Source organism: Polyergus mexicanus, unplaced genomic scaffold, assembly GCF_030449975.1.
Source record: "Polyergus mexicanus isolate NDT 795.1 unplaced genomic scaffold, iyPolMexi1.0 SCAF_4, whole genome shotgun sequence".
NCBI lineage: Eukaryota > Metazoa > Arthropoda > Insecta > Hymenoptera > Formicidae > Polyergus > Polyergus mexicanus.
This window is the reverse complement of record NW_027223324.1, coordinates 5,724,567-5,749,442: the sequence shown is the minus strand read 5'-3', so window position 1 is coordinate 5,749,442 and position 24,876 is coordinate 5,724,567. Positions and strand designations below refer to the sequence as shown.

The 24,876-nt window shown below is 39.3% G+C and overlaps 3 protein-coding genes across 4 annotated transcripts; 1 reads left to right on the top strand and 2 right to left on the bottom strand.

Annotated features, from left to right (window-relative positions):
* Positions 1-35: 35 nt before the first annotated feature.
* Plexb (plexin B) lies at positions 36-9,086 on the bottom strand. Of its 2 annotated transcripts, none has more exons than XM_070295186.1 (7): positions 8,657-9,086; positions 7,062-7,648; positions 6,059-6,981; positions 5,576-5,979; positions 4,887-5,379; positions 1,018-4,800; positions 36-923 (listed from the first exon to the last, which is right to left on the bottom strand). In XM_070295186.1, exons 2-7 carry the CDS (start codon positions 7,444-7,446, stop codon positions 816-818), a joined length of 6,096 nt encoding a protein of 2,031 aa, XP_070151287.1. In that variant the 5' UTR covers positions 7,447-7,648; positions 8,657-9,086; the 3' UTR covers positions 36-815. The 2 variants fall into 2 exon arrangements, with proteins under 2 accessions (XP_070151287.1, XP_070151288.1); XM_070295187.1 differs by lacking the exon at positions 8,657-9,086 and adding an exon at positions 8,261-8,279.
* Positions 9,087-10,531: 1,445 nt separating this feature from the next.
* On the bottom strand, positions 10,532-15,894 carry LOC138932896 (SERPINE1 mRNA-binding protein 1). Its single transcript, XM_070295188.1, has 6 exons — positions 15,369-15,894; positions 14,353-14,503; positions 13,825-14,007; positions 13,270-13,341; positions 12,660-13,149; positions 10,532-12,528 (listed from the first exon to the last, which is right to left on the bottom strand). Exons 1-6 carry the CDS (start codon positions 15,655-15,657, stop codon positions 12,445-12,447), a joined length of 1,269 nt encoding a protein of 422 aa, XP_070151289.1. The 5' UTR covers positions 15,658-15,894; the 3' UTR covers positions 10,532-12,444.
* A 4,240-nt stretch (positions 15,895-20,134) lies between these two features.
* Positions 20,135-23,370, top strand: LOC138932294 (nucleolar protein 58). The gene is made up of 3 exons (XM_070293971.1): positions 20,135-20,922; positions 21,126-21,245; positions 21,527-23,370. The coding sequence occupies exons 1-3, from the start codon at positions 20,304-20,306 to the stop codon at positions 21,589-21,591; spliced, it is 804 nt and encodes a 267-aa protein (XP_070150072.1). The 5' UTR covers positions 20,135-20,303; the 3' UTR covers positions 21,592-23,370.
* The last annotated feature ends 1,506 nt before the right edge of the window (positions 23,371-24,876 follow it).

The window sequence follows — 24,876 nt, the reverse complement described above, 5'->3', positions numbered from 1 at the left end:
AAGCAAGTGGTATCAACGCAGAGTACTGGATAGCCACTCGTGCTCGGATCACAGACTACTCGCTGCCGTACGTTGTTCCCGTACAGACAGTCTGATGGACACTATGGCTTTCTCTCACTTACCATTAGACATGTTACTTTTACTTTATGTGTTCCGTATTTGCGTACACACGTATAGATATCAGATCGACCGAAAAATTTACACTTTAAATTTCTTCCCTAAAAGTATTTGCACCGATCCACGTCTCAGATCCTCAAAAGAGTCCCGACAAGAGAAAAACGCCGAGACTGATGTTGTAAACGTAACAACATCATGAAAAATAAAGTAGACGATAAAAATAATTTAATTACTTAGAACTAAATTATCTCTCACTACGATAACAACAATCGTTCGCAAATTCTACAAATTGAGATTCGAATTCGATGAGAGATTAATATATAAATACTACCTTATTCGATTTCTAAAGAGATTCACAATAGGCATCTGTCCAGCGTCGTAATTAAAGGATCAGAGGCGCGTACATATTGCCGTACCAATATCCATACATGTTTACAAGCGTATTTCGGTATGGCCAACACGTAAAGACGGTAAAATACTACCACGAGGACTGTGTCTATAATCCCGTGACCTATCGCCTGACTAGCCCTAACGAAATCGCGTGTATCTCTTTTACGGCATTGTTATTCACACGGTGTGTTGTATTTGTGTAATATTTGTACATATGTAACGAGGTGTATCTGATGCATGAAGTGGAGGCACTAGTCAGTGTTTCTGGAGAGGTTGACGGGTCCTGGGATGGAAGTGAGGAGGGTATGTCAGCAGGCACTGGTCTCTTCTCCCTCGAGCGTGTACGCTACATTTTCTAGTCTATGAGCTAGGTGTAATTTGCGACAGCCCGTATCTGTCTCCAAGGCCTCTAGGATCTGAAAAGAATTTCACAATAGTATAGCGAATTTTGTCGCTAGCCTCTGAATGTCGAAATTAACGAGAGAACAAAAGTCGGATCAAATTACTTACTTGTTCATAATACTTGCTGACATAAATGTAGAGCTCTTTCAGCGCCGCGATCACATCGAACTCATTGGCGTGAGACGCGCTCAATTGCTGCATGGCACTAGACATCTCTTGGTCGGTGATCTGCGGCAGTCTCTGCACATCCGTGTAAAATCGACCCACTTTCTCGCGATAGTGTGGTATGTCCTTGGCGAAGAGCAGCTTGTTAGACGGCGAGTCCTTGCCCAGTCTGTGTTCCGTCATCGAGCACGAGTCCATGAATGTTTGCGCGATCACGGAGAGACTCGAGTCCACTGTCGTGGACTTGTTGATGTCGAACATAAAGTCCGGATTCTTAATGAAATTTACCCAGAATCGAAGCGGCAGGCTGTTCGACTTCCACGCGTGCGGCACTTCTGGATCGATAATGCCGTGCTGCTTGGCCGCCTCATCGAGAAGATCGAATAACCATTTGACCGCGCTTGGCAGAGCCTCGTTGGCGGTCAGTATAGTATTTAGAAAATCATCGACAAACTTTTGTACAGTGCCCTTGGTCGAGAGCAATCGCGTAAGAAATATCTCCGGAATCGCCTTGTGCGTTCTCTCGGGATGGTGATGCTTGCTGCTACTGTTGAAACCTAACCCGGGAGGAAAATGCACGTCCTCGATAGGCCTGACCAGATGATACAGCCGCTGATTACCGCCATGGCCGCTCTCAACGTCACCGTTCGCCGTTATGATGGGTGGTGAGTGCTGAGAGTCAAAATATAGGCCGCTCACGGGATGATTGTACATCACGGGACTGATCAACCCGTGATTGGGTGTGGATGGAAGATGCGTGGACGAACAATGATTCGAATGTCGATGTAGATGATGATGCGACGGTGGATGATGCGGATGATTCGACGGCTGCTGTTGTGGATGATAGTGCGAGGGCTTACAATTTTGGCAGGGTGGTTTGCACGCGACTAAGAAACTATCGTTCTGCCGAGGGATTAGCGACATTACCGCCGACTCTTTGACACCGTAATGTGCCAATGTATTTATCTTCTTCCACTCGCCGCAGCACTTGGTCGTGAGATCTTCGTCTTGGAGGGTCAAGTGACCGCCACGACCGTGCCGCCACTCTAGATCAACGTCATGTACGGACGGCCTCAGCGAAAAGGGAGTATTCTTATATAACGCGTCGAGGATCTTGGACTTTACCTGGCTTATAGTATCGCAATCCAGAACCTTGCACTGTATTTTCTCATCGAGATCGTCCTGCACTACGTGCAGCGTGACGATCGTGTGCTCGATTTGCTCGCGCAAGAGTCTCTCCTCCGAGAGGGAATATCTTGCGTCGTGTGTAATTACGTCCACCGGTCCTTTCTCGATTTGATGTTTGATCGCTTTAAAGAGCAAAAATAAGGACGAGCCGGCGTAATCCTTCAGGTAGTTATACATGCAAAGCGCCATCCAATTTGTTAGCATCTTCTCTACCACAGATTCCGTTCGTCTTAACATAAGCTGCGGATGCTTCGTGTTCACCGCTTTGTCAATCAATCTCAATAATAGATTCATCAAGATATCCGTGGCGTATTCCATCTTTCCCATTAGGACTACCATGAGCAGGGAGGCGACGTTTACTTTGTCTCTGATATTAAAGTCTTTCTGCGCTTCCAAGGTCTCTATAAATGTCAACACAAAGTATTTATTGTTGACGAGTTGCTCGAACTGTATCATCGCCGCATCATAGTTGGTACGTGAGACGTTGCTACGTGAGCGCGGATCGTTCAATATGGGATGATCTATCACTCCAGGGAAGAACACTTTCATGATGTAATTTTTATGGTCGAGAGTGGGTATGCCTGACGATTCGAGATCCGCAGTCAAGTCCGTCATGTCCGTTTGCAGTTCGGCGAATGCTTGCTTGCACTCCATCCGGACATTGCTTTCGAGCGTATCCATTTGTATTTGTATGCGCTTATACTCACGCTCCGCTTGAGTGCTCTTACGGCGATAGATGACCAATACCAATACGAATAGAAAAATGAGACCAAACGTGCCAGCAGCGATGCCCGCGATCGCTTCCGGGGGTATCGGATATGATTTAATGACCTCGTAGCGCAGATAACCGATGGGGAAACGTAAGCTGCGACCTACTCGTACTACTACCAATGGCAATCCGCTGTCAGTCTTGATGCCGTGCTCGTCCGTATCGGCGGGCTGTTGATCCGGTGGCGTGCAAACCAGTTGTGTTAGAGCGAGCGACGTCACGTTACACGGCATAATGCCTACAGTGACATTCACATCGGATTCGTCGCTGGCATAGTTGAGATTCTCGCCCTCAATCACTAGTGTGTCACCCTTATATAGTTTAACGTTCCGTGGAAATGGGAAGAATTTCGGATCCTCGACGTAGAACAACCGATTACGGAGACTTTGAAAGTGCTTCTCCAAGTCTTTCACGCTTTCCACGTTATCCATGATGAAGGCGATCTTGAGAGACAACTGGGACTCCTTCAGTCTTAATGATTGCGGCGACGAAGTGCCTTGGGCATTAGCGACCGCCGAACGTTCGTTACGTCGGATCGATGTAAATCTCCTGGTGACACTCGGACTCGGACACTCCATTTGCGTGGGATTCAGGACGGTGCAAACGGTTCTATTCACCGGCAACGGCTCGTTGTCAAAGTATACTTCCATCTCGGGTTTCTGAATAGTGTCCAAATTCGTCCCATGCACGGTGATCATACGACCGCCCGAGGCAAAGCTCCTCAGGGGTTTAATCTCCATTATAGTCGGATCGTGAGTGTAATTATATGGATTGTCGACGAGAGTGCGATTCGCACCATCGATATTCAACGTTAGTCTGTAAATCCGTCTGACGCGGCCCGATTTGCTTGTCACGCAAGTCAGCCTCGTGCTGCTCGCTTGGGTCGCGTTTACCTGACATGGCAGCTCATCGAGATATGCCGATATCGCGCTGCCAATATTTAGATACTTACCGGTGATAGCCAACTGCGTGCCGCCGCTCTGCGGTCCAACTGACGGATACACGCCTGTCAGGCGTATGTCTTTATAATTGAATAACACTGCGCTCTCTGTGTAACCGGCGTCGTTCCCAACCACCACGGATGCCGCGTCTGTAGCCTCGTGCCGACCAGTGCGGCAGACAATACGCACTGACACTTCATAATCTACCAGTGTACACGGAGTGTTACCGATGTGTATCTTACCCTCGACGTCGCTTTCCTTTAATCCAAGATTGCTGCCCTCTATGGTCACCAGCGTGCCGCCCTCAACTGGACCACTCAATGGCTTGATCATATCTATCCGAGGTTTTGGACATTCGGTAAACGGCGACTGTAGACACGAGTGTCGATACACGCAGCTGTTTCCGCACCAAGTGCATTCGAATCGAGCGTCCCGCGTCACGCACAAGGAACAGTCCGCGTGTTCACGATGCGAGCCGAGCACCTCGCACTTGTACAAAATTATCGTGGTCTTGTCTACGTGGTGATTTGTGTTCCAAACAACTGTCACCTCGGCCTCATATTCACCAGTGACCGCTTCGTACGAGTATACTGTTTTGTCGCATACGATAAGACGACTACTGTCCACACGAGCTTGTACCTTCAAATTGGCACCCTCGATACTGACGATACATTGGAATCCGCTATGGCCTACCTGCGGATGAGGCAGGTTTTCTACCTCGAGCACTATCTCCTTCGGCACACTGTTTGGCAGCATCAATGGCTCCTTGCGTTCTACGAATCTCGGACAATGCCGTGCACCTTGCGGAGCAAGATTGATCTGGTTTTGCTGAAAAAAAAAAAAAAGAAAGATATCTATTGTACAATAGATAAATTTAGTAAAGTATAGATATAACAAAATTAAAAGAAACTTACATTTTCTCCCGATATAATGCCCTGACAACTAGTATTGTGAGTGCATTTGTTGTCGTAGACGCACCAGCTGCACGCCCATTGGGACTTTACGCATTCGGTGCACACGGTATGTCTCGAACAATCGAAAAACGCAAAGTTACGCGAGACGAAATCTTTGTTCGTCTCGCTCGATCGCACAGACAACGGCACGAGCGCATGATCGGCGCCCTCGGGAATACTGGGTCTCTCCCCGACGGGTGGCGTTGGGCAAGACAATCCGAAACCAGTCATCAGCGCATCTATTGGCTCGGCGTTACCAAAAACGCATTTGTAATTAGCGCCCGCTGGTAATTCCGGCAAAGTTCTGATTGTTAATTGCACCGTGGTCATCTGATTAATAGGCATACGATCGGGTAGCACTTGTTCAAAATCGATGCACTGTTGACCTGTACCCAAGGACAACCATCGTGGACTGCTGTGACTTGCTTTCTGACAATCTCCTCTCACTGTACATCTATAGTGATGATCAACGAGATACTTGAATTATTATGAGTAAATATAGCTTATTTTTCTATATATATATATATGTGTGTGTGTGTGTGTGTGTGTGTGTGTGTGTGTGTGTGTGTGTGTGTGTAATTTTTTTTTTATTTCGAGAAATAAGATTATATATAACGTTATAGTTTTATATACAAGTTTAATCCATTTACCTCTTTTCCAAAGAGCACCAGCCACAGTAAGGATCTTTTGCATCGAGGCAACTGCTACAATTAGTATAACCACTACAATGCTCTACTTTGACTTTTGATATCTTCGAAGTAGACAATACGTAGATATAATCGCCATCCGGTGAAATCAGTGTATCTGGCAATAGCTTTTGTCCCTTGTCGATCGTAACACTTTCGTAGACGAATGCTTCAGTTCCAGATAATAAAACCTTCTTGAGAATGCCATCATTCGTTCCGAAAAATGCTACGGTATGGCTTTCGGTATTGGCGATGGTTATCGAAGAGATGAACGTATCAGGAAAATGCAAGATAGCCTGGCCCGTGATTGGTGAAACACCCGAAATTTTTAGTCCAACCTCGCAAAAGTTGAGAATATTTCCTGTAGTCTGTAAAGAGAGAAACGACATCGATATAAAAAATGACAAATTATACGATACTTATCCGTTTAATTATCCATTTACTTACACCAGCGGTAGGACACTTTCCGTCTTGTATAGGACCGCTGACGTAACCCATATTTCGATACTTGATACTACCGTTGAAACACATGTGAATATTTTCGTTAAACTTGGTTTCGATGTCTTGCAGACTGTATATACAAACTGCCGAACGTGATAGAGCCTCGTTCGTGATGCCTCTACTGGGCGAAAACACAGTAACGAATATCGGATCGCCCACGGAGATGCCGAGTTGCATGGCTAGGTCGCTGCCCGCTGCGGCGACCTTCGCATCCTGTATCAAGTTGTAATAATGCTGCTTTCCATCCCCTAAGTCGACCGTACACTGCAAAGTTACTTCTGTGTAACTGTCGTAATTCGGATCGCTTATGCAACTTCGCGCTAGCCTAGAGATATATCCCAGTTCCTCTTGTTCGGGCAGATACGATTGTTTCTGCACCAAAACAAAATACGCGTAATCGCTCGCGTTGAAACCATACACGTATTTTACGAGAAAGTGATCCCGATACTTGACGTCGATGTGCACAATCGATTGTTTGTTGAACGTGTACTCGGTGAAATCCAGCTTGTCGAGATTTCTACTGGAGATAGCGGGCACGTCGTGACGATAATCCCCTTTATTGGTAAATGTCGTTCCCACGTAGAGTATGTTTGTTTGCCCCCATGGATTGTATTTCTCGGGCCCGATGAAAGCATACGTGGACGAGTTTTCGTCGTTGGCGGCCACGCTGAGAGGGATAAACTCCGGTTTAACGGATATGTTGGACATTTTGTATTTTTCGCAAGCACCTTGGAGAAGAGAGCCGCAGGCGATTAACATCTGCGACTCGAGATCGGCAATTAGTAGCTTGTTCACATTATCCATTAAAGAAGTCATATCCTTTGCTGTGCAACCTGTTGCATGACACAGAGGATTATCCATTCTTGGTCCTGCAATAAAATAAGATCAATAATTATTTCACTTGCGTATTACAATGTTGTATTCCAATGTGTAAAGAAAGAGAACTCACCTGTTGAGACATGCTCTTCCAATTTGAGATTTGAATCAAGTTGAAAGAGCCTGTTGACTGCGCCCACATAGAGCCTTCCCATAGAAGGATCTATGGCGAGATGATTAAATCTCAAAGCTCCCTCTCTGGTCGCATTAGCCTCCAAGGGAAAATGTCCATATCGCTGTCCATACTCCGCTGGAAACTGTGCCAGTATATGCGGTGATCTATTCTCCTGTATCGATGGAGCAGTGCTAGCGGGAGTATCTATCGCTGCAGTCGCCAGTATCACTAGGAACCATGTGGCAACGGACATGGATGAAAAGGATGATCGATAAACGAGCGGCAGCGGTGGCGTCACTGTGAGCGATTTGGGAAATGACTGGGTAAGTCCCAGGAATCTCATGGTGCGTATGCGACAGCTGACAAAGCACGTACGCACACGCTACACGTGTGCGTCAGTGCGTATGCAGGTCTAAGGTAGGAAATGTAAAAGGTATGATATTGGGATGCGTGCCCCGCTATGCCGGTAGCGAGCCAGTGTTAACACAGTACTACCAGCTGTGCTTAAATCTAGGCACCGACATGTCGATCATTGTCTGGTATCCCTGAAACATGACAGATAAATGTCAGTTAATTATTTAGAAAATTAAAGCTCGCATATTAATTCATATTTTTATTTAATACTTTACAATTATTATCTTGACATATATTCCTAATTTCATTTTATATTCAAAATTTCTGTATATTTCAATATAAAATTCTTCTACGTTTGCCAAATTTTGCAGCAAATTAATAATAATATTAAGCAAAGTTACGCGCACAATTTTGTCGAAGTAACCTTAAAAAAAAAAAAAAGCACAGCAGCGCCGTTAATGATTTAAACGCAATGTATCGAAAAAAAGAGAATATCACCCGCGACGAAACACTGTGTGAAATAAATATGTCAAACGCGCCTAAATAAAATGCCATTCGTCCATCGTTTACACGAGTTTCCGCTTCGAGACGTTTCACCCATCGGCTGTCAAGGAGCGTAAATAGGGAGCTCGCGGAGCTCGAGCTAACAATGAAAGAGCACACGCGACGATGAGAGGAAAAGGGATAGGAGAAAGCAGAGAGGGGTGACAGAGAGAGAGAGAGAGAGAGAGAGAGAGGGAGGGAGGGAGGGAGGGAGGGAGACAGATAGCTTGGCGAATTTCAGGCAATACCGTAACACGCACCGCCCTTCATTAGCGAGGCCAGCTTTACGTAGCCGCACTTGACAGCTAAAGGCCATCGTCTTCGCACAAAGAGGCAAAAGATTACCATCCTCGTTCCACCACCCCTCTTCTCTCTCTCTCTCTCCCTCTCTCCCTCCTTCTCCTCCTCATCTCATTCCCGATCGCGAAGCGATACCAAAACACGATCTGACGGAGATGACGAAATGAAAGAATCTCGCGTAGGAAACGGAAACGGCGATTCGTCGCGGAGAAAGAAAGATTCCCACGATTCGCCGCGTGTATATACGAGACACGGTGTATATATATATATAGTATCTCGGGCGAGACGGCCGGCAGGGCCGCCACCGTACATCGGGCAAGCCAACGACAATGACGGGGCGAGATGCGGAAATTTACCTTTCGCTCGCTCGCTCGCGCGCGCGCGCGCACGCACGCTACGAGGCTCGTGCAAAATTCTTCTTGGATTCGACGCTCGCTACGGCACATCGCGGATATGCGACATGCTCGCGCGGAGGAGGCAGCGGCACCCCGATTCCCGGTTGTAGAAGGCCACTGGTCGCCACCACGAACTCGGGTTGTCGCTCTTTTCTCGTTTCGCCGCTCTCTGTGGCCCAACCACCGCACACACCGCACGAATCCGCGCGGGGGATGGGGGAGGGGAAGGGGGCGGGGGATGGATTGTCACCGGATGATTATCCAGCGACGATGTTCCCCGTTACGTCTCGATATCGTACGTCGTCGGCGCCGCGCGAGCGCCGAGCGTGCCTCACCACACCTCACAACACAACACTGTAAACGGCGGAGTCGGGATCGGCCGCCATTAAAATTCGACCGACACGGGGGCTCTGCGCGTCTGCGCACGAGTTTCATAGTCGGCGGCGGTGGTGGGGATGGCCGGTGGGGGTGGGGGCCGTGGCTACGGGCATGCGCCGCTCTTCGCTTCTCCCCTTCTCTCTCGCGCTCATGTCGCGGAGCACCTTCTTTCGCTCTTCCCCACACATGAACGTGTATTAACGCTTCTCTTTCTTCTTTACTCACTCATCTCTCTTTCGCTTTCATATATATATATATCTATACTCTTGACCGCATATATGTAAATGCCTATATACACAGGAAGTTTCAAACTTCTCTCACTCGCTAAGCTAAGATAAATCTAACAATTATATTAACTTTTGTAAAAAATTTCTTATTTTAAAATTTTTAATGTATCGTAGGATATGTATATATATATATACCGAATTCTCCAAATTATAATTTGTTTAAGTAAAATTCGAAATTATTGACTAAAAAACAGGTTTCTTCTTTTTCCACGTGCGTTTCCGAAGTTCGAAATTTGTTGTAATTACAAATCAGTAATTATATACAGAAACCATTTTACATACACGATAGAAATAATAATTGTGTCAATCTTTTTAATCTGGCTCCTAATGTTTTATATAAAAATCAGTTGAATAAGAGCTGCAACTTTTGAGACACTCTGTATTTATCTATATCATCACGTTTGCGTATGTACGCGTATCTCATCTTTCTCTTTCTTTGTATTTTTATATATTTGTATCTCACTTCAATCGAAAGATTATTCCATATGTATATATATATATGCTTTGTAGTTGCATCTGTTTTACTGGAAATTATTCTATAATTAAATGTCATTATCTGTATATTTAAAATAAATAAAATAAAAATAAAAATTATATGACGTACTACACAGTATAAGAAAAATAGAAAATTCTAATCAAATTTCGATACTAATTCTACAACGTGAAATTAGTACCATACGATCGAAATGGCGTTTGTTACGAATAAAGGCGGCAAATTCAAAAGATTGAAATGTTTCATGTCTACGCTCCAAAACGTACTCTCCGAAGAAAATTTTATTCGATGGCGGTTCCGAAACTTTTTTGGGGCGTTTCTGATTGATTCCAGGCCGGGCATCGAGTTAAAATTTTCCACCTTTTTAGAAGCTAGCCTAAAATGGAAAATGTAAAATTGATTTTCCGTCAGTTGGGGGAAAAAAAAAGAACAATTGCATTGTCATTGCGAACTGCTAGAATTTTGCAACTCTCTATTAAGATAAATATGACTCAACTAATTTTTGTCGAAATCATTCCCCCCCCCCCCTCTTGCGCAGGGTTTAAATATAGTATACTTTTCTACTTACCTTTTTCTTTTCCTTTGTACAAATGCGAAGAATAGAGAAAGTATGCACCTACCTAGAGTAATAATCTTATTACTCAATTATATTAATCGAATTCAAACAAGATATCCGATCATCGTCACAATTTATTATTGTAAATGTTATTTACACATGTACCTAAGCTTCAAACAGTTTCATAAAGTTTTCCTGTTCTCTTTTGTTTCTGTCTCTATGATGAACAGGAGGTGAATGGTTTGGCTGCAATTATTTTCTTCAATTGTATAACAAATATATAGTAAATAACTAATATTAGTTCGTAATTAAGAATATGAGAACGCACAAGTATAACATAATATGAATGCAGACGTTCCGTCTTCCCTCCCGGCGCGCCACGTTTCTCACTTCTTTCGATTTATCGTGAACTACATATATGTATACATATATGCATATATGTATGTATATCTAAAACACTGTATCAATATATATTCGAGATATTTCACTTAAATGTAACATTTCTCACAGATCGACTTCAGTTTCGAAAGGAAAGTCTCTCTCTCTCTCTATGTATATATATATATATATATATATATATATATATATATATATATATATATAGTCAAACTTAGCATGTCCTAAATAGAGATGATTTTTTTTTTTAGTACGATGCGTTTATTTAAATAGAAATATACCCTTCCTGTTAAAAGTTTCTTACATCTTACATGTGACAAGTGATAAAACCTGCCGGTTACGAGAGGAAGGATTGTTCTTCTTTTTCAAATATCGTATAAAACTTATAAAACAGAAAGTGCGTTTAAAATTTACGCCTAAAAAGAGATAATATACAGGTTCCGCGCGTGTATCGATGCTACATCCAGCCTCCCTTAGGCCTTTAACGCGACATCGAAATCGATATCGCAACCCGCATTCCTCTATTTTCTGTGTACAGCAAAATTTTTCTTTTTTTCGGTAAATGTCTTTAATTTGGATTTAAAGAGATTGAAACTGTTATTTGAAATAGATGCTATTCTTCAAACATGCTTGCTGGTCCATTTAAATTCTTTCTCTCTCCTTTTCTCAATCTTCTTATATACTCTTCCTGTGATCTTCAATTGAGTTCAAGATTATTAACAAGTTCACAGAAGTGAACTTATGTTTCCACTTATATTTTCTTCTTCATCAGATCATTCATCCGCTGGCCAGTGTCTCGCACTAGTTACAGAAAAATGGCTTGCCACATCTTATCATGGCTTGAACGCCACTGTTACATATTGGCATATATACACATGCAAAAATGCATATGTATGAACAAGAAAAACAAATAGATAATGATCCTCTTTTGTACTTGTGGGAGTCACTTATCTGCAATTAGTCTCAAAACACTGACCAGCAAATGAATGATCTGTGGCGAAAAAAAAAAAAAAAAAAATAACTTCCGTAAACTTGTTAATAATCTTGAAATCAACTGAAGATCACAGGAAGCATAAATAAAAAAACTGGAAGAAGAGAGATAGAGAAAGAAAGAAAATAAGAGTTTAAATGGTCCAGCAAGCATGTTTGAAAAATTGCATCTATTTCAAGAAATATTTTCAATCTGTTTCTCGAATCTGAATCGAAAGCAGTTATCGAAGGAAAAAAAAAAAATTTTGCTGTACACAGAAAATAGAATAATGCAGATTACGGTTCAGCTTCGATTGAAGAGTATATAAGATTGAATTCATTGTCCAGTGTCTTGAAATGGTTACTGACAAAATAGCTCTCCACAAGTATAAAAAAAGGATCGTTATCTATTTGTTTTCTTATTTATACATGGTGCATTTTTTATACGAATATATGCCAATATGTAACAGCGACGTTCAAGTTACGAAAGGAATTTTTAGATAATATTACGTATCTCATTTCTGCAACTGTACTGTGTATTATGCATTAATAATGATCTAACGCAAATTGATAGTAATATTCGTTTTTTTTTTTAAGTTTAGCTTTATCTGTAGTAGATTTACTGATGGTGACAATGGTGGGATGTCGTATAGTAGATAGATAAAGCTACCTATCCCAGAGAAGGAAAGTCATTCTCGTCGTCCACCTTTGGAGCATTTTGACGACTTCGCGGCGACCTCTGTTCATTTTGCGGCTGAAAATGGAGAATACACAACATGATTTAATCTTTTTTCTTTCTTTTTTTTTTTTTAAAGAAATGATACAATGATAACAAAAATGATTTTTTTGTAATATATATTACATAATATGGATATATATACTCACGCGTGGCTCGCTGTCCCTAGGGGCACCACGATTCCCAAATCCACGGCCGTTTATGCGATCACCACGACCGCGATTACCTCGGCCGCGACTGCCAGAACCACGTCGCGAGTCACTGAATTGGATTTCGATACCTAACACGCGCTTTTGCCTGCCAACGCGCTGAGGGTATTCGGCGGCAGCGTCATACTCCTCCTCTTCCTCATCCTCCTCTTCATTACCTTCCTTCTTCTTTTCAAGTGCATACATCTTTTTCCAACGTGATAAGTCCTCGCCCTCACCAGCCTTTCGTAGATTATACTGAGGCTTTGCTCGGTTGCTACGTAGAGCTTTCCATTCATCCAGAGTAAGTTCGCGTGTCTCTTCCTCGACCGGTTTCTCTTCAACAGTCGTGTCCGCGGCCGTATCTCCATTTTTAATTTCAGTTGCTGCTTGAGGCTCGGATTCTGGTTTCTCATTATTCCATTCTTGAGTTTCCTGATTGAGACTTTCCCTGAAAAAAAGGGGGGAAAATAATTAACAATTAAGATATGTTGTCTTTTGATTCAAGAAACTTGTGATAACCTTATATGCTTTAGCTATTGTAATATTTAAACCATTTTGCATTACTCACTCAATCTCGTCATTATGAGTGCCCCAGTTGTGACTGCCAGCACCATCTTTCTTGTCCACTGGTTTAATACCACTGTTAATAGACAAACAATGAAATAGCTTATAAATATATTTGATATATAAACATTGATTAAGCTCTATAATACAATATTATTACAAAATTAACAATGTGTGCTTTGTTACAAATGCATTAAGATTTCCGTTTATTTATATATTAATAATCGATATAATTCATATAAAAGAGAATATTTGAGAGAAAATATTCTCTTTTCACTATTGTATATAAAATTAGAATGCTATAATAAAGGAAAAACAAAATTAAGAATAAAAATTCATCAGATATAAAGTAGTGAAAATGAAAGTATCGATGTTTGTTGGTGCTTTAAAAACAATTCAGTGTTGAATGTAATTATTATCTTGATATAATGCACACATTAACCTCGAGGTGAGCATTATCATATAGATATCCAAGTACTTTGTCTGTTTGTATATATATATATATATATATATATATATATATATATGCATGTGCCTACGCATTTATTTCAATACTTACGTTTTATCAGAACCAGACTGGCGATCAAATTCGCGTTTGCCACGATTATCGAAACCAACGCGTCCACGTGGGCCACCACGTCCGCGACCCATACCACGCATTCCACCACGGCCACGGCGCTCCCCGTATTCAGTACGTTGAGTCTCGCTCGAATTCCTGAATTCACGCGGTTCGCGATTTTCGCTGAAACAAAATAAAACATATAATTATTACAATTGTAAACATTTTGGATCCACATCTTGATATCTATTATCCATATTAATGAATGCACTTTTGACAACATCTCGTTCATCAATTGCATATAACATACAATACATGTAAAACTTGTTGTATTAACATTTGATTAAAACGCAATGCTAATGTATCGTATCAATTATATGACATACATAAAGCTTCTTTCTTTCTTTCTTTTTTTTTTTTTTTTAGGTAGAGGACTAACTTTTTATGTAATCTGAATAATTCAGAATAGTGACCAAGCATCTAAATTACAATCATATGACATTTATTGCTTGTTTTACAGAAACTAACCTAGGTGGACCTCTCCTGAACTCTCCTTGCCCTCGCGGTTTTTCTCCTTCCTCGCGATTACGTCTGTTATTACGCTCCTCTCTGGATTCATTTGAGAATTTCACATTGCGATCACCACCGCTTGTCCTTGGTTGGGCTGATTTTTTCTCTACTAAAAATATAAATTAAAATATTTAAATATAAAATTATTTCCTTCGTATCTCATATAAAAATTGTAATAAAAGAAAAAAGCAGAGAAAAAAAAAATTCTCAATTTATTGCTCTTATTGATTTGCCGATAGAGATTCGCCTTTATACAAAAGCTTTAATTGGGAAAAATATTTTTTAATGCTCTTTTATATGAATATTTTCCATAAACTACAATAGAATCTGAAAATTATATATATATATATATATATTTGGTGCGTCTTAAAATAAATGAGCATGAAAATGTGAGACCGATAGATCTTTGTTATCAAAGTTGCATAATAAAAATCAACTACATCCATTGTTTGTATTTATATAAGCTATCCATAAACTTCATATTGCGTATATAAAAATGTTGGCCAAAGTTATAGGAAACTCCATCGCAAGGATACAGGATATAAAATTGTGCCTGTAATATCGTAATCTCATTAAAGCGTATTCGCGCTCGAGTCATATAAGACCGTCGTGTGTGAATCCGGTATGCGCGGGAGAGCCTATTTTTAAATCATTTTTACAAAATATGCGCCACCGGCAGATACGCGGTCGCGATAGGAGCGCTAGAAGAAATGCCGCTCTATCGCGGGCACGCAGCTTCGCTAAAATCCAACGAACGAACTGATCGATCGAGGAAGGGGAGAGCGAGGGGGGAGGGAGGGGGAAGGGGGGAGGGAGAGCCATCGCCAAAAATCGCCGAAAGGAGGAATATCGAGGAGGAATCGGCGAGCGCATGGGCCGAGCACGAGGTGAGAGTCGACGGCCATGACGCGCGCACGAGGCGCCTGAGAGAGAGAGAGAGAGAGAAACGATAACGGGGCCGGGAACCGACTAACCTTGATCCTTTTTAGGATCCTGCGTCTTGGACGGCGGCTGCTGGACGTCCTTGATCACGCGGCTCTTCGGCGTCTTGTTGTTGGCGGACTTCGGACCGTCCGGCTGCTGCTGCTGTTGTTGCTGCTGCTGCTGCTGCTGCTTGCTTTTATTCTCCTTCTCGGAGATCCTTTCCTTTTTCTTCGCCTCCTTCTCGAGCTCCCTAACTTTTAACACCTCGAGAGGATCCTCGCTCTCGTCGAGCGCGAGCAGGAACTTATTCGTGACCGTGACGGTGTATTCGTTTTCCATCTTGAATGTGTATCCTCACGTCGTCGAGGATTTTGTGGAGGTTTTCGGCTACTCTCGAGCCCTTGTGTAAGTTGAGACATTCACTATCCAATATGGCCGGAGTCGGAGAACCCAGTCCACCACGAGGTCTACGGTCTACCCTGCTAGGGCACGGGTACGGGAGAGGAGGGAGGAATCGCCTAATCGCCTTCCAGCAACTTGCGCGCCATCTCCCCCACCGATAGTTAGAGTGTGGCCAAGTCGTTTAGAGAGATATTATTACGTTTTATATGTTACAATTTGTCGCGTCGAACGAGACGGCAAAAATCGCTCCATAAAATTTTCACCCGGCTCGAATGTAAGAATATCGAGCTATACCAGGACGGAAGGGACTGTCGATTGTTCAAAGTCGCCGGGAAGTCGCGCGATTTCCACGAAGAAGCGCCACGAGAGGTGCCGGCCGGTTATTAACGCGCGATTATAGGCGCTCTCGCAATTTCTCGTCGATACTCTCGTAGCGTTTATTGGCAGTCGCAGACGATAATAATCCGTCGATTCCGTAGGAAATTATTAAAAAATAATTGTAGTGAATATATTTAATTATGTACAATATATTCGTGTAGGGAGTACGGTAGATTTTATTTTCATGAAAGTCGCACCTAACCTGGTTCACATTCCAACTGTACCTGTCGCTATAGTGAAAAATCCTGGGATACAAGACGAGAAAGTCAACCAATCAGATGTCTAAGACTGAAACTTTCTTTGTTCCACGATGAGTTTCTCCGACGTACCGATTGGGCTACCGGATAGAGAATTTTTAGGGTCCTAAAATTTCTTGTCGATAGCAGCCAATCAGTACGTCCGACAAAGCTTGCCACGCTACGAATCCATTCTAAGGCTGTTAAGTTTTCTGATTGGTCGGTAGCGTCTCTGACGTCATAACATGGTATTTTCATTATCTAGTTTCCTCCTGAAACATAATGGCGGCGTCTGCAATAGAGATTTTAAGCCCTAAGAAATTGACCAATCACAGTTGAGTATTCTTCTCATACTTGACTGTGATTGGTCCATTTCTTAAGGCTTAAAATCTCTAGACGCCGTAAAGGTTTATTGCACAATACAAAAGAACATGCAATAGGAACAGGGAATAGAAATTATATCCACCAATAGAAACAGGCAATAATATCTATTCCCTGCTCCTAATGGTGGATAATTTTTATTTCCTGTTCCTTTGCATTGTGCGATAGGCTTAACAAGAGTGGTGTTTATACAACACATATGCATATATATACCATAGTATATATATAGAGGAAAGGGTAAAACCGGGTACTCTTTTTGAAAACGTGTAAAACAAAATCTAGATATATTTTAATCAAAATACAATACAAAATATTCTATAGGCAAAAATAAAGTCACAAATAATGATATCTTGTTGTTCTACGTTGCTGCAGGACTCATGGGCTCATCCTTGACATAAAATGCATTGTATCCAGCACTTGATGACGGTTAATATTGAGAACAAATCATTGCAAAAGATGCAGGCTACATCTTTTTTTCTCTTCTAAGGATGAGCTATCTTCCTGCTTTTTTCTTATTTGATTTTAATGATCTTTAAAAACTTTTTTTTTAATAGTTTCCTTTTTTGAGCGACTGTCTCTATTTCCAACTACTTTTCATACGGAGATGAAGTCAAAATGGCAGTTTTACCTGTTATTTCTTTTCTGAATCCTTTTTTCTTCTTGGGGAGAGGAAGTCAGCACATTAGGGAAAATTGCAAATGCTGATGTCGACAGCTGGGCTTTATCATCTCTGGATGTCAAAGAGTGGACCTTACCATTTTGGGCTTTCTGTTACATAAGCCTGTCAATGATCTCTGATGGAGCTGATCAAGAAACACATCTCTGATAAAGATGATCAAGAAACACATCTCTGATAAAGATGACCAAGAAACACATCTCTATTCATTGGATATATTCCCGATTTTTCACCTTTTACAGCAATTTGCATTACAGCTGCTCTTGAAAAAGCCTCTTTGTATAGTTTCGTTACCTGATATATCGTTATGTATTGTCCATGGTGATTAATTAGTCATTTTCGCATCTCTTGTTCATAATACCATATATCGAGGAGCCATAAATGATACATCAAGTGGCTGCAATGCGGAGAAAAGCACAAGATGATGTTGTTTCCTGATGCAAGTTTGATCCACATTTTTGGTATGAGAAGCGTGTCCATCAAGAAATAAAAACATTGGCTTTTCAGCTTAGGGACGAGAAAACTTAATGAATCTCTTGAATCAAATAATGAAGAAGTCTTTCTGAATCCATCCATTCTCATAATAGACAGAAAATGAGCCAGGAGAAGTGTCATCGATATAGGATTTACTTTTTTTTCATGAAAAAATAAACATTGTGGGCATAGAATTACCAGCAGTATTCATATATGTCTCAGTAGTAACAAGAATGTCTCTTTCACTGGAAGATAAAGAGCCAACCGCTTTTTTCCATACAGAGTTAGTACTTTAGACGGTTTGTTTGGTATTGTCATGATGCTCGTTTCATCAATATTATAAATCCCATTAGGTGAGAATTAGTATATATCACAGAATATATCAAAGAATGATTAAACAGCAGCATGGTTACAGTCCTCCGTGTGTGTAAAAGAAGTTTTTTTTGGTTTCTTGAACGATAACTCCTTATGTCTGCTAAGGAAACTGTAGAGCCAATCTTTTCCTGCTCTTTCCTTTTCCCTGTTGAATGTATGGGGAATGTTGTTCTTTTCAGCTACTTGAAATGCGAGTTTGCGTACATCTGTTAAAGTAAGGCCATATAATCCTTCTTTTAAAAACAGTATGTATTTCACAAGTTCTTCTTCTTGAGCCTCTGAAAAAACAGTTTTATAACGGCCCAATCTTTTTTGGGCAGCTTCTAAAGGAAACAGACCTTCCTTTTTAGCTTTCTTTATCTTATCTTCCAGAGTAGATTGAGGAACCTTATGGATAACAGCAGCTTTTTTGTAGCCCATCTTCCCCTCCATAACATCTTTGATTGCTGCAGCCATGCTCTCCTCGGACCAGCTCTGTCTTTCAGTCTTCCTCTTATAATTTCGCGGCATTTTCACATCTAAAATAGAATAAAATAAAATAAAATATGTGAAAATCATAAGGTGAATGACATTTTAAAATATTTTGTCTGATCATTGCAAAAAAAAAATAAAGACAATTGTTTTTTTCCATTAAAGCGTGTAGGTACCTGGTTTTACCCCAACACAAGGAAAATAATAAACACGACGGTTGTACGTTTCGGTGTATAAAGCGCCGATCAAAATTAATATGAAATTAATATTCCCTAGTATGTACAGTGTACAGAATGCAATGCTGCATTTATCAAAACATAGCCTAGTTTACACCGATATAGGTTTTGTTTACACCGATATACTTTAATACGTACTAAGTACTGCATTCGCCAATCAAAGTCATTCCTTTAAAGAATGGAACGGCTGCGATTGGACAGTATATTATTTAGCATGTATTATAGTATATCGGTATAAACTAGGCATACTTTATCACGTACCAAGTACTATACCTAGCCAATCATAGCCAGTCTTTAAAGAATGGAATAGCTGTGATTGGCCAATATAATATTTAGTATGTATTAAATTATATCGGTATAAAATAGGACCTATATGTAGAAAAAATCCACGACGACTCGGGTCATGCTCCAAAATTTACTGCCAATATTGAAAATCTATAATTCACGTAACGTATATTATTAATTTTCAGTATTGGCAGAGAATTTTTGATATACATATTATGATATAAAAAATAAAATATTTCGTAAAATATTCAGTTCTCGATAATCTTACCGTAATAATTTTATGTACAGAATAACGAGACAAATCAATTAGTATAAAAAAATAATTGTTTTTAAGAAAATTATTTACAATGTATTTTTTAAAATAATTTTTTTTTTTTTTTTTTTGCGCTAATTGATTTGTCTCATTATTCTGTACATAAAAGTATTACGGTAAGATTATCGAAAATTGAATATTTTACGAAGTATTTTATTTTTTATATCAAAATATGTCAGATTAAAATATAAAATAACTCAAAAAGTACTTGATGAAAAAATACTTTATTATAGTGTTTTGGAAAGCTCTCGAGATAAGCTACAAGAATATGTAATGAAAAATAGGGGGTTCCGTTTAAGAAATTAAAGGTGTCCTTGACTTGACCTTAACGATGCCATCCAAGGTCAAACCAATGACACCATCTTATGTTCCCCTCAAAACCATACAATTTTTGTTCAAAACGTTTTTCTCTAAAATGCTTAGTTTTTGAAAGAAAAGGGGTCTCCTATATATATATATATATATATATATATATATATATATATATATGATATATACAGAGCGTGAAACTTTAATTAAAAAAAAAGAAAAATAAGGAACCTTTCCGGAGGAGTTATCTCGCATGTACCATATATCGGTGAGCCGGGAAAAAAAAAATGTAGCGCTCTTCATGCCTTCGTGAGCGCTCGGTTCTTTTCGCTTTTCTCAGCTGTTTGTTCGTCGCAACATCACGAATTAAACGTGCACGTGGTCGCCTACGATACAGTATATAGCGATTTGCCGGCGCGGTACGGAATACAAATATCAGATCTATCTAAATGGCACCACGGAAGCAAGTTAAGGAGGTGGCAGAAACCACCGTTGCCCTGGCTGCTGCCGATGGCAACGCTACGCCGCCGAAGAAGAGGAAAACCGTTACGAAATCGAGAGATACGGCGACGCCAAAGCAAGCGAAAACGGCGATACCTCGGCAACTGAGGCAAACGAAGGAGCGCGAGGTGGCCACCGTGTTCTCCCCCAAGTATTTACGCAGCAGGAACAAGAACGTCGCTCCGAAAAATGATACAGGGAACGAGAACGAGTCGAAGAAGACAACGGTCGACAAAGAGCAGAAAGAAAAAACGGTGGTAAAGAACAACAATACAGGTGAAAGGGTCGTTAAGAAAGTGCAAAAAAAGGCGCCCACTGGTGCGAAATCCGCGGTAAAAAACGCGGAAGAGAATCCTCCGAAGAAGACTCGTCGCGGGAAAACGGTAGATGAAGAGAATGTTGCGCCAGTTGTACCAGCTGCGACGAAGATGAGATTCAGCAAGAAGTTGACAAAGATTGCCGAGACCGAGGCGATTGCGGAGGTTGGCGATGAGCCTCCGGAGGAGAAGAAAGACGCACAGATGATCGTGGCCGGCAAGAAATCTCGCGAACAGGCGAAAAAGACAGGTTTGGACATGAGTAAACTTATTCAAGGATTTTCTAATTTTAGATCTTTCTCGAATACTTTTCGTCAGTCACAGATTTTAATTTCTTATTAGCAGAAATAGGGAAATACATGCAAGATATAAAGAAAATTTTCTTTTCTTAGAAAATACTTATTTCAAATTAAGGAACTTGAAATTTGTTTGTTTATATATAATTATTTGCAGCCAAGATAACAGTGAAGGAAAAATCAAAAAAGAATTTCATAAAAGCAGAGGTTGCTGTAGTAGAAAATGAAGAAGAAGGAATTGAAGAACAAAATAGCCAAAACTCAACGATAGAAGAAGGTAAGCCAGAAACAAAATAAAAAAATTCAAAGAAAATTATTCTAAATTAAAGAATTTATGATTTGGAAGAATATTTTAGACATTATATACAATCAAAATCTGTGTGTAAAATAACAAATGAATTTACAAAGTCTACTTACCGATGTCTATTAAAGTTTTTATTAATCTATTGAATTAAATGGCATAAATCTAAAAATTTTTCATAATTCTAATATCACATTTGTATATAATATATTTTAAAGAATTATTGCATTGTACAAATTTTTTGTAAATTTTTGCAGCCAAGAAAAGATTGAAAGAGAATTCCGCAACAGCAGAGCGAGTTTTCATAAGTATTTTACAATAAATACATTACAAACATTACATCAGATTATCTCACAAATCGTTCCTCTTATGTGTATTCTTTTTAATCAGATATAAAATATGTAAATATTTTCCTTTCCTATTCCTTAATTTCATCTTTTCTTTTAACAGTCTTTACTTAAAGCACAGAAAGGTTGCTGATCTTTCCAATTCATCATTTGAATTTCTTATTTTTATTTAGACATCCTTTATTGTTCCTATATTTGTGGTCTCATTATTTTCTTTCTGTAAAACATTATAATTTTTTTCCAGAGAAGTATTTTGCATCATTCTCATCCAATATTAAAAAGCATTCCAATGTTAAATTCATCATCTCAGTAGTTTCTGCATATCTTTTGATTCTTTTTCCTCATTTATAGATATAGCAATCGTTTACCTTTTCTTTTTGTCTAACAAAAAAAAAAAAAAAAAAAATGCAAATATAGCAATACTCGTGAGTTTCTCCATTCATTGATGTATTTGCATTTTTCATGTTTTTTTTTCGTTTAGATTCTGTTATCTATTCAATTTCTTTTGCATCAAAAAAAGGAAAAATATGCAATTGAAAGATTGGAGAGGGAAATATTAATATATTTTATATCTGACTAAAGAATTTTAGTTGAGAATGATATGAAAGACATTTTCCTGGATAAAAATAATAACGTTTTACAAGAAGAAAATAATGAGATTGCAAGTGCAGAAGCAATAAAAAATGTCCAAATGAAAATAGGTAATTCAAATAATGAATTGCAAAGATTAGCAATTTTTCTGTGCTTTAAACACTGTTAAAGGAAAAAGTAAACTTAAGGAATTGGAGAGGGAAATATTAATATAAAATATTTTATATTTAATTAAAAAGAATACACATAAGAGGAATGATTTGTGAAATAACTTGATGTTTGTAATATATTTATATTATATCTCACACATAAATACCGCGATTCTCTTTATATACATATATTATTAGTAAAATGAAACATTATATTATCTTACTCATAAATACCGCGATTCTCTTTACATATATATTATTAGTAAAATGTTAAATGTATTGATAAGGATTTATAAGAGGCAAATTACTCACACATACAAAGATGTTACCTGAAAATATTTACGAACAAAACATATTTTTTTATAAATATTTCATCGAAAAAAAAAAGTTTTATTCAATATGTTTCTGAGTAAAATTTTCATGCCTAATTATAATCCCTTATCGATATATTGTATATTTGACTAATTGATAAGTAGTGCCATAAAAAAATTTGATAGATTTGTTCTAAATTCTTGATTCTTATATGAGCAACACACATCTGTGTGCTGGAAAATTTTAAGAAAAATTATATATTAATATTAATATAAATAATTACATTTATATAATAATAATATTATAATTAATATATATTTAGTATTATAATAAGTATATATATATATAAATGATATTATTATTATAATAAATATCGTCATTGAGCGAAAACTTAAATATTTTTAGGTAAATTACAAGCAAGAAACCTTGCAGTTTCGTGCTCATATAAGAATTAAGCACATTACATATTTTTCTAAAAGGATAACGAATAATACTTACATTGTTTGCATATTCTAGTCCTGTAGTTTTATATATTTACAACATTTCTATACATCTTATAAATAACGATACAATTAATTTAGGATAAGATAATATTTAGATGTTAAACAATTTTTTAACGTTTCCTTTTTTTATTATTATTAGACATTACGACATTACTTAAAGTATCATTATTGAGTAATTAAAGCGTTTGTACCTTTTAGAAAAGACTACACATTTTGCATAAATTTCAACGATTGTCTACGTTTTTCGTAATTAAGTAGATATTACGTTCTGCGTTTAATAATACTATACTACGTATAATATATATCTTTGATTGCGATTATTAATGCGTGTTAAGTACACATTAATTTAATGCTATATCTTATTTTATTTTAGTATCAACAATGAACATTCTCCTTTCACTTATAAATAAATTGAATTTGTGTTTATATATGATATTCTTTCTGATACAATGTATAGTTGCCAATTGTTATTTTATAAACATATGATGCTTAGAAAAATACACGTTTCGACAAGATTTTAGTTTTTATTTCTACAATACATCTCCCACTTTTATTTTTCCCGCCATTATTGACCGATCACGTGACTTGCTTGAGCAGATATAGGTTACGGTCGGGAAAACGTTACAAATGCTTCGAAGCGTTTGATTGACCAATCAGGACAAAAAGAGTAAATATTTTTTTATTCTTTGTATCCTGATTGGTCAACGAAACGCTTCGAAGCATTTCTAGCGTCTTCTCGACCGCAGCCTTAATTACGTATATTCGCGTCACGAGATGATGTGTAGTACATTTTATTTTCACGAAAGTTGCGATCAAACCGAATCGATGTAAACTTTGAAAATTTGGCGCGCAATTAGACAGTTTTACAAACTCGTCTAAATTACATTAATTATAAGGGTGAATTCAATTAAAATTTTAATTCCTACAATACGTGCTTCACATCACGTACTTCATGTAAGATAATTTCGTTATTGCCGCGTGTATTCTCGTAAATGGCGAAAAAAGAATCGAGACGTTGAAAATCTGCAACTGTACCTGTCGCCATAGTAAAAGATCCAGGGAAACAAGATGAGAAAGTCAACCAATCAGATGCCTAAGACTACAACTTTCTTTGTTACGCGATTAGTTTCTCCAACGTACCGATTGGCTACCGGATAGGAAATTTTTACGGTTCCTAAAGTTTCTTGTCAATAGCGGCCAATCAGTATGTCCGACAAAGCTTGTCACGCTACAAATACCACTTTGAGGCTGTTAAGTTTTCTGATTAGTAGGTGGCGTCTCATGACGTCATAAAATAGCGTATCTCATTATCTCGTTCCCTCTCAAAATGTAACAAGAGCGTTTGTATACGCAGCATATATTAAAATACATATATACTTTATACAGAGCGTAAAACCCTTTAATTAAAAAAAGAAAAATGGATGGAAAACCTCCTTTCCCGAGGAGTTATCTCGCACGCACCATATATATCGGTTTGTTTACCCCGTCCATCTTTGTCTCGCGCACGCGGTCGAATGGCGGGTAGGTGCGCGCGCACGCGGTCGAGTGGCGGGTAGATGCGCGCGCACGCGGTCGAGTGACGGGTAGGTGCGCGCGCACGCGGTCGAATGGCGGATAGATGCGCGCGCACGCGGTCGAATGGCGGGTAGGTGCGCGCGCACGCGTCGGCCATTTCTCGCAGGTCGCGTGTATGCGTGCGTATTTT

Bases quoted from the DNA above. Each gene is read 5' to 3' on its own strand.
- Plexb (XM_070295186.1), bottom strand. From the start codon at position 7,446: ATGAGATTCCTGGGACTTACCCAGTCATTTCCCAAATCGCTCACAGTG. The intron at 5,980-6,058 runs GTAAGTAAATGG...CTCTCTTTACAG, and splicing joins GAAAGTGTCCTACCGCTGGT to ACTACAGGAAATATTCTCAA. The intron at 924-1,017 runs GTAAGTAATTTG...AATTCTTTTCAG, and splicing joins TCAGCAAGTATTATGAACAA to ATCCTAGAGGCCTTGGAGAC.
- LOC138932896 (XM_070295188.1), bottom strand. From the start codon at position 15,657: ATGGAAAACGAATACACCGTCACGGTCACGAATAAGTTCCTGCTCGCG. The intron at 14,008-14,352 runs GTTAGTTTCTGT...ATTTTGTTTCAG, and splicing joins TTCAGGAGAGGTCCACCTAG to CGAAAATCGCGAACCGCGTG. The intron at 13,342-13,824 runs GTAAGTATTGAA...GTCTATTAACAG, and splicing joins CAGTCTGGTTCTGATAAAAC to TGGTATTAAACCAGTGGACA.
- LOC138932294 (XM_070293971.1), top strand. From the start codon at position 20,304: ATGGCACCACGGAAGCAAGTTAAGGAGGTGGCAGAAACCACCGTTGCC. The intron at 20,923-21,125 runs GTTTGGACATGA...AATTATTTGCAG, and splicing joins CGAACAGGCGAAAAAGACAG to CCAAGATAACAGTGAAGGAA. The intron at 21,246-21,526 runs GTAAGCCAGAAA...AAATTTTTGCAG, and splicing joins AAACTCAACGATAGAAGAAG to CCAAGAAAAGATTGAAAGAG.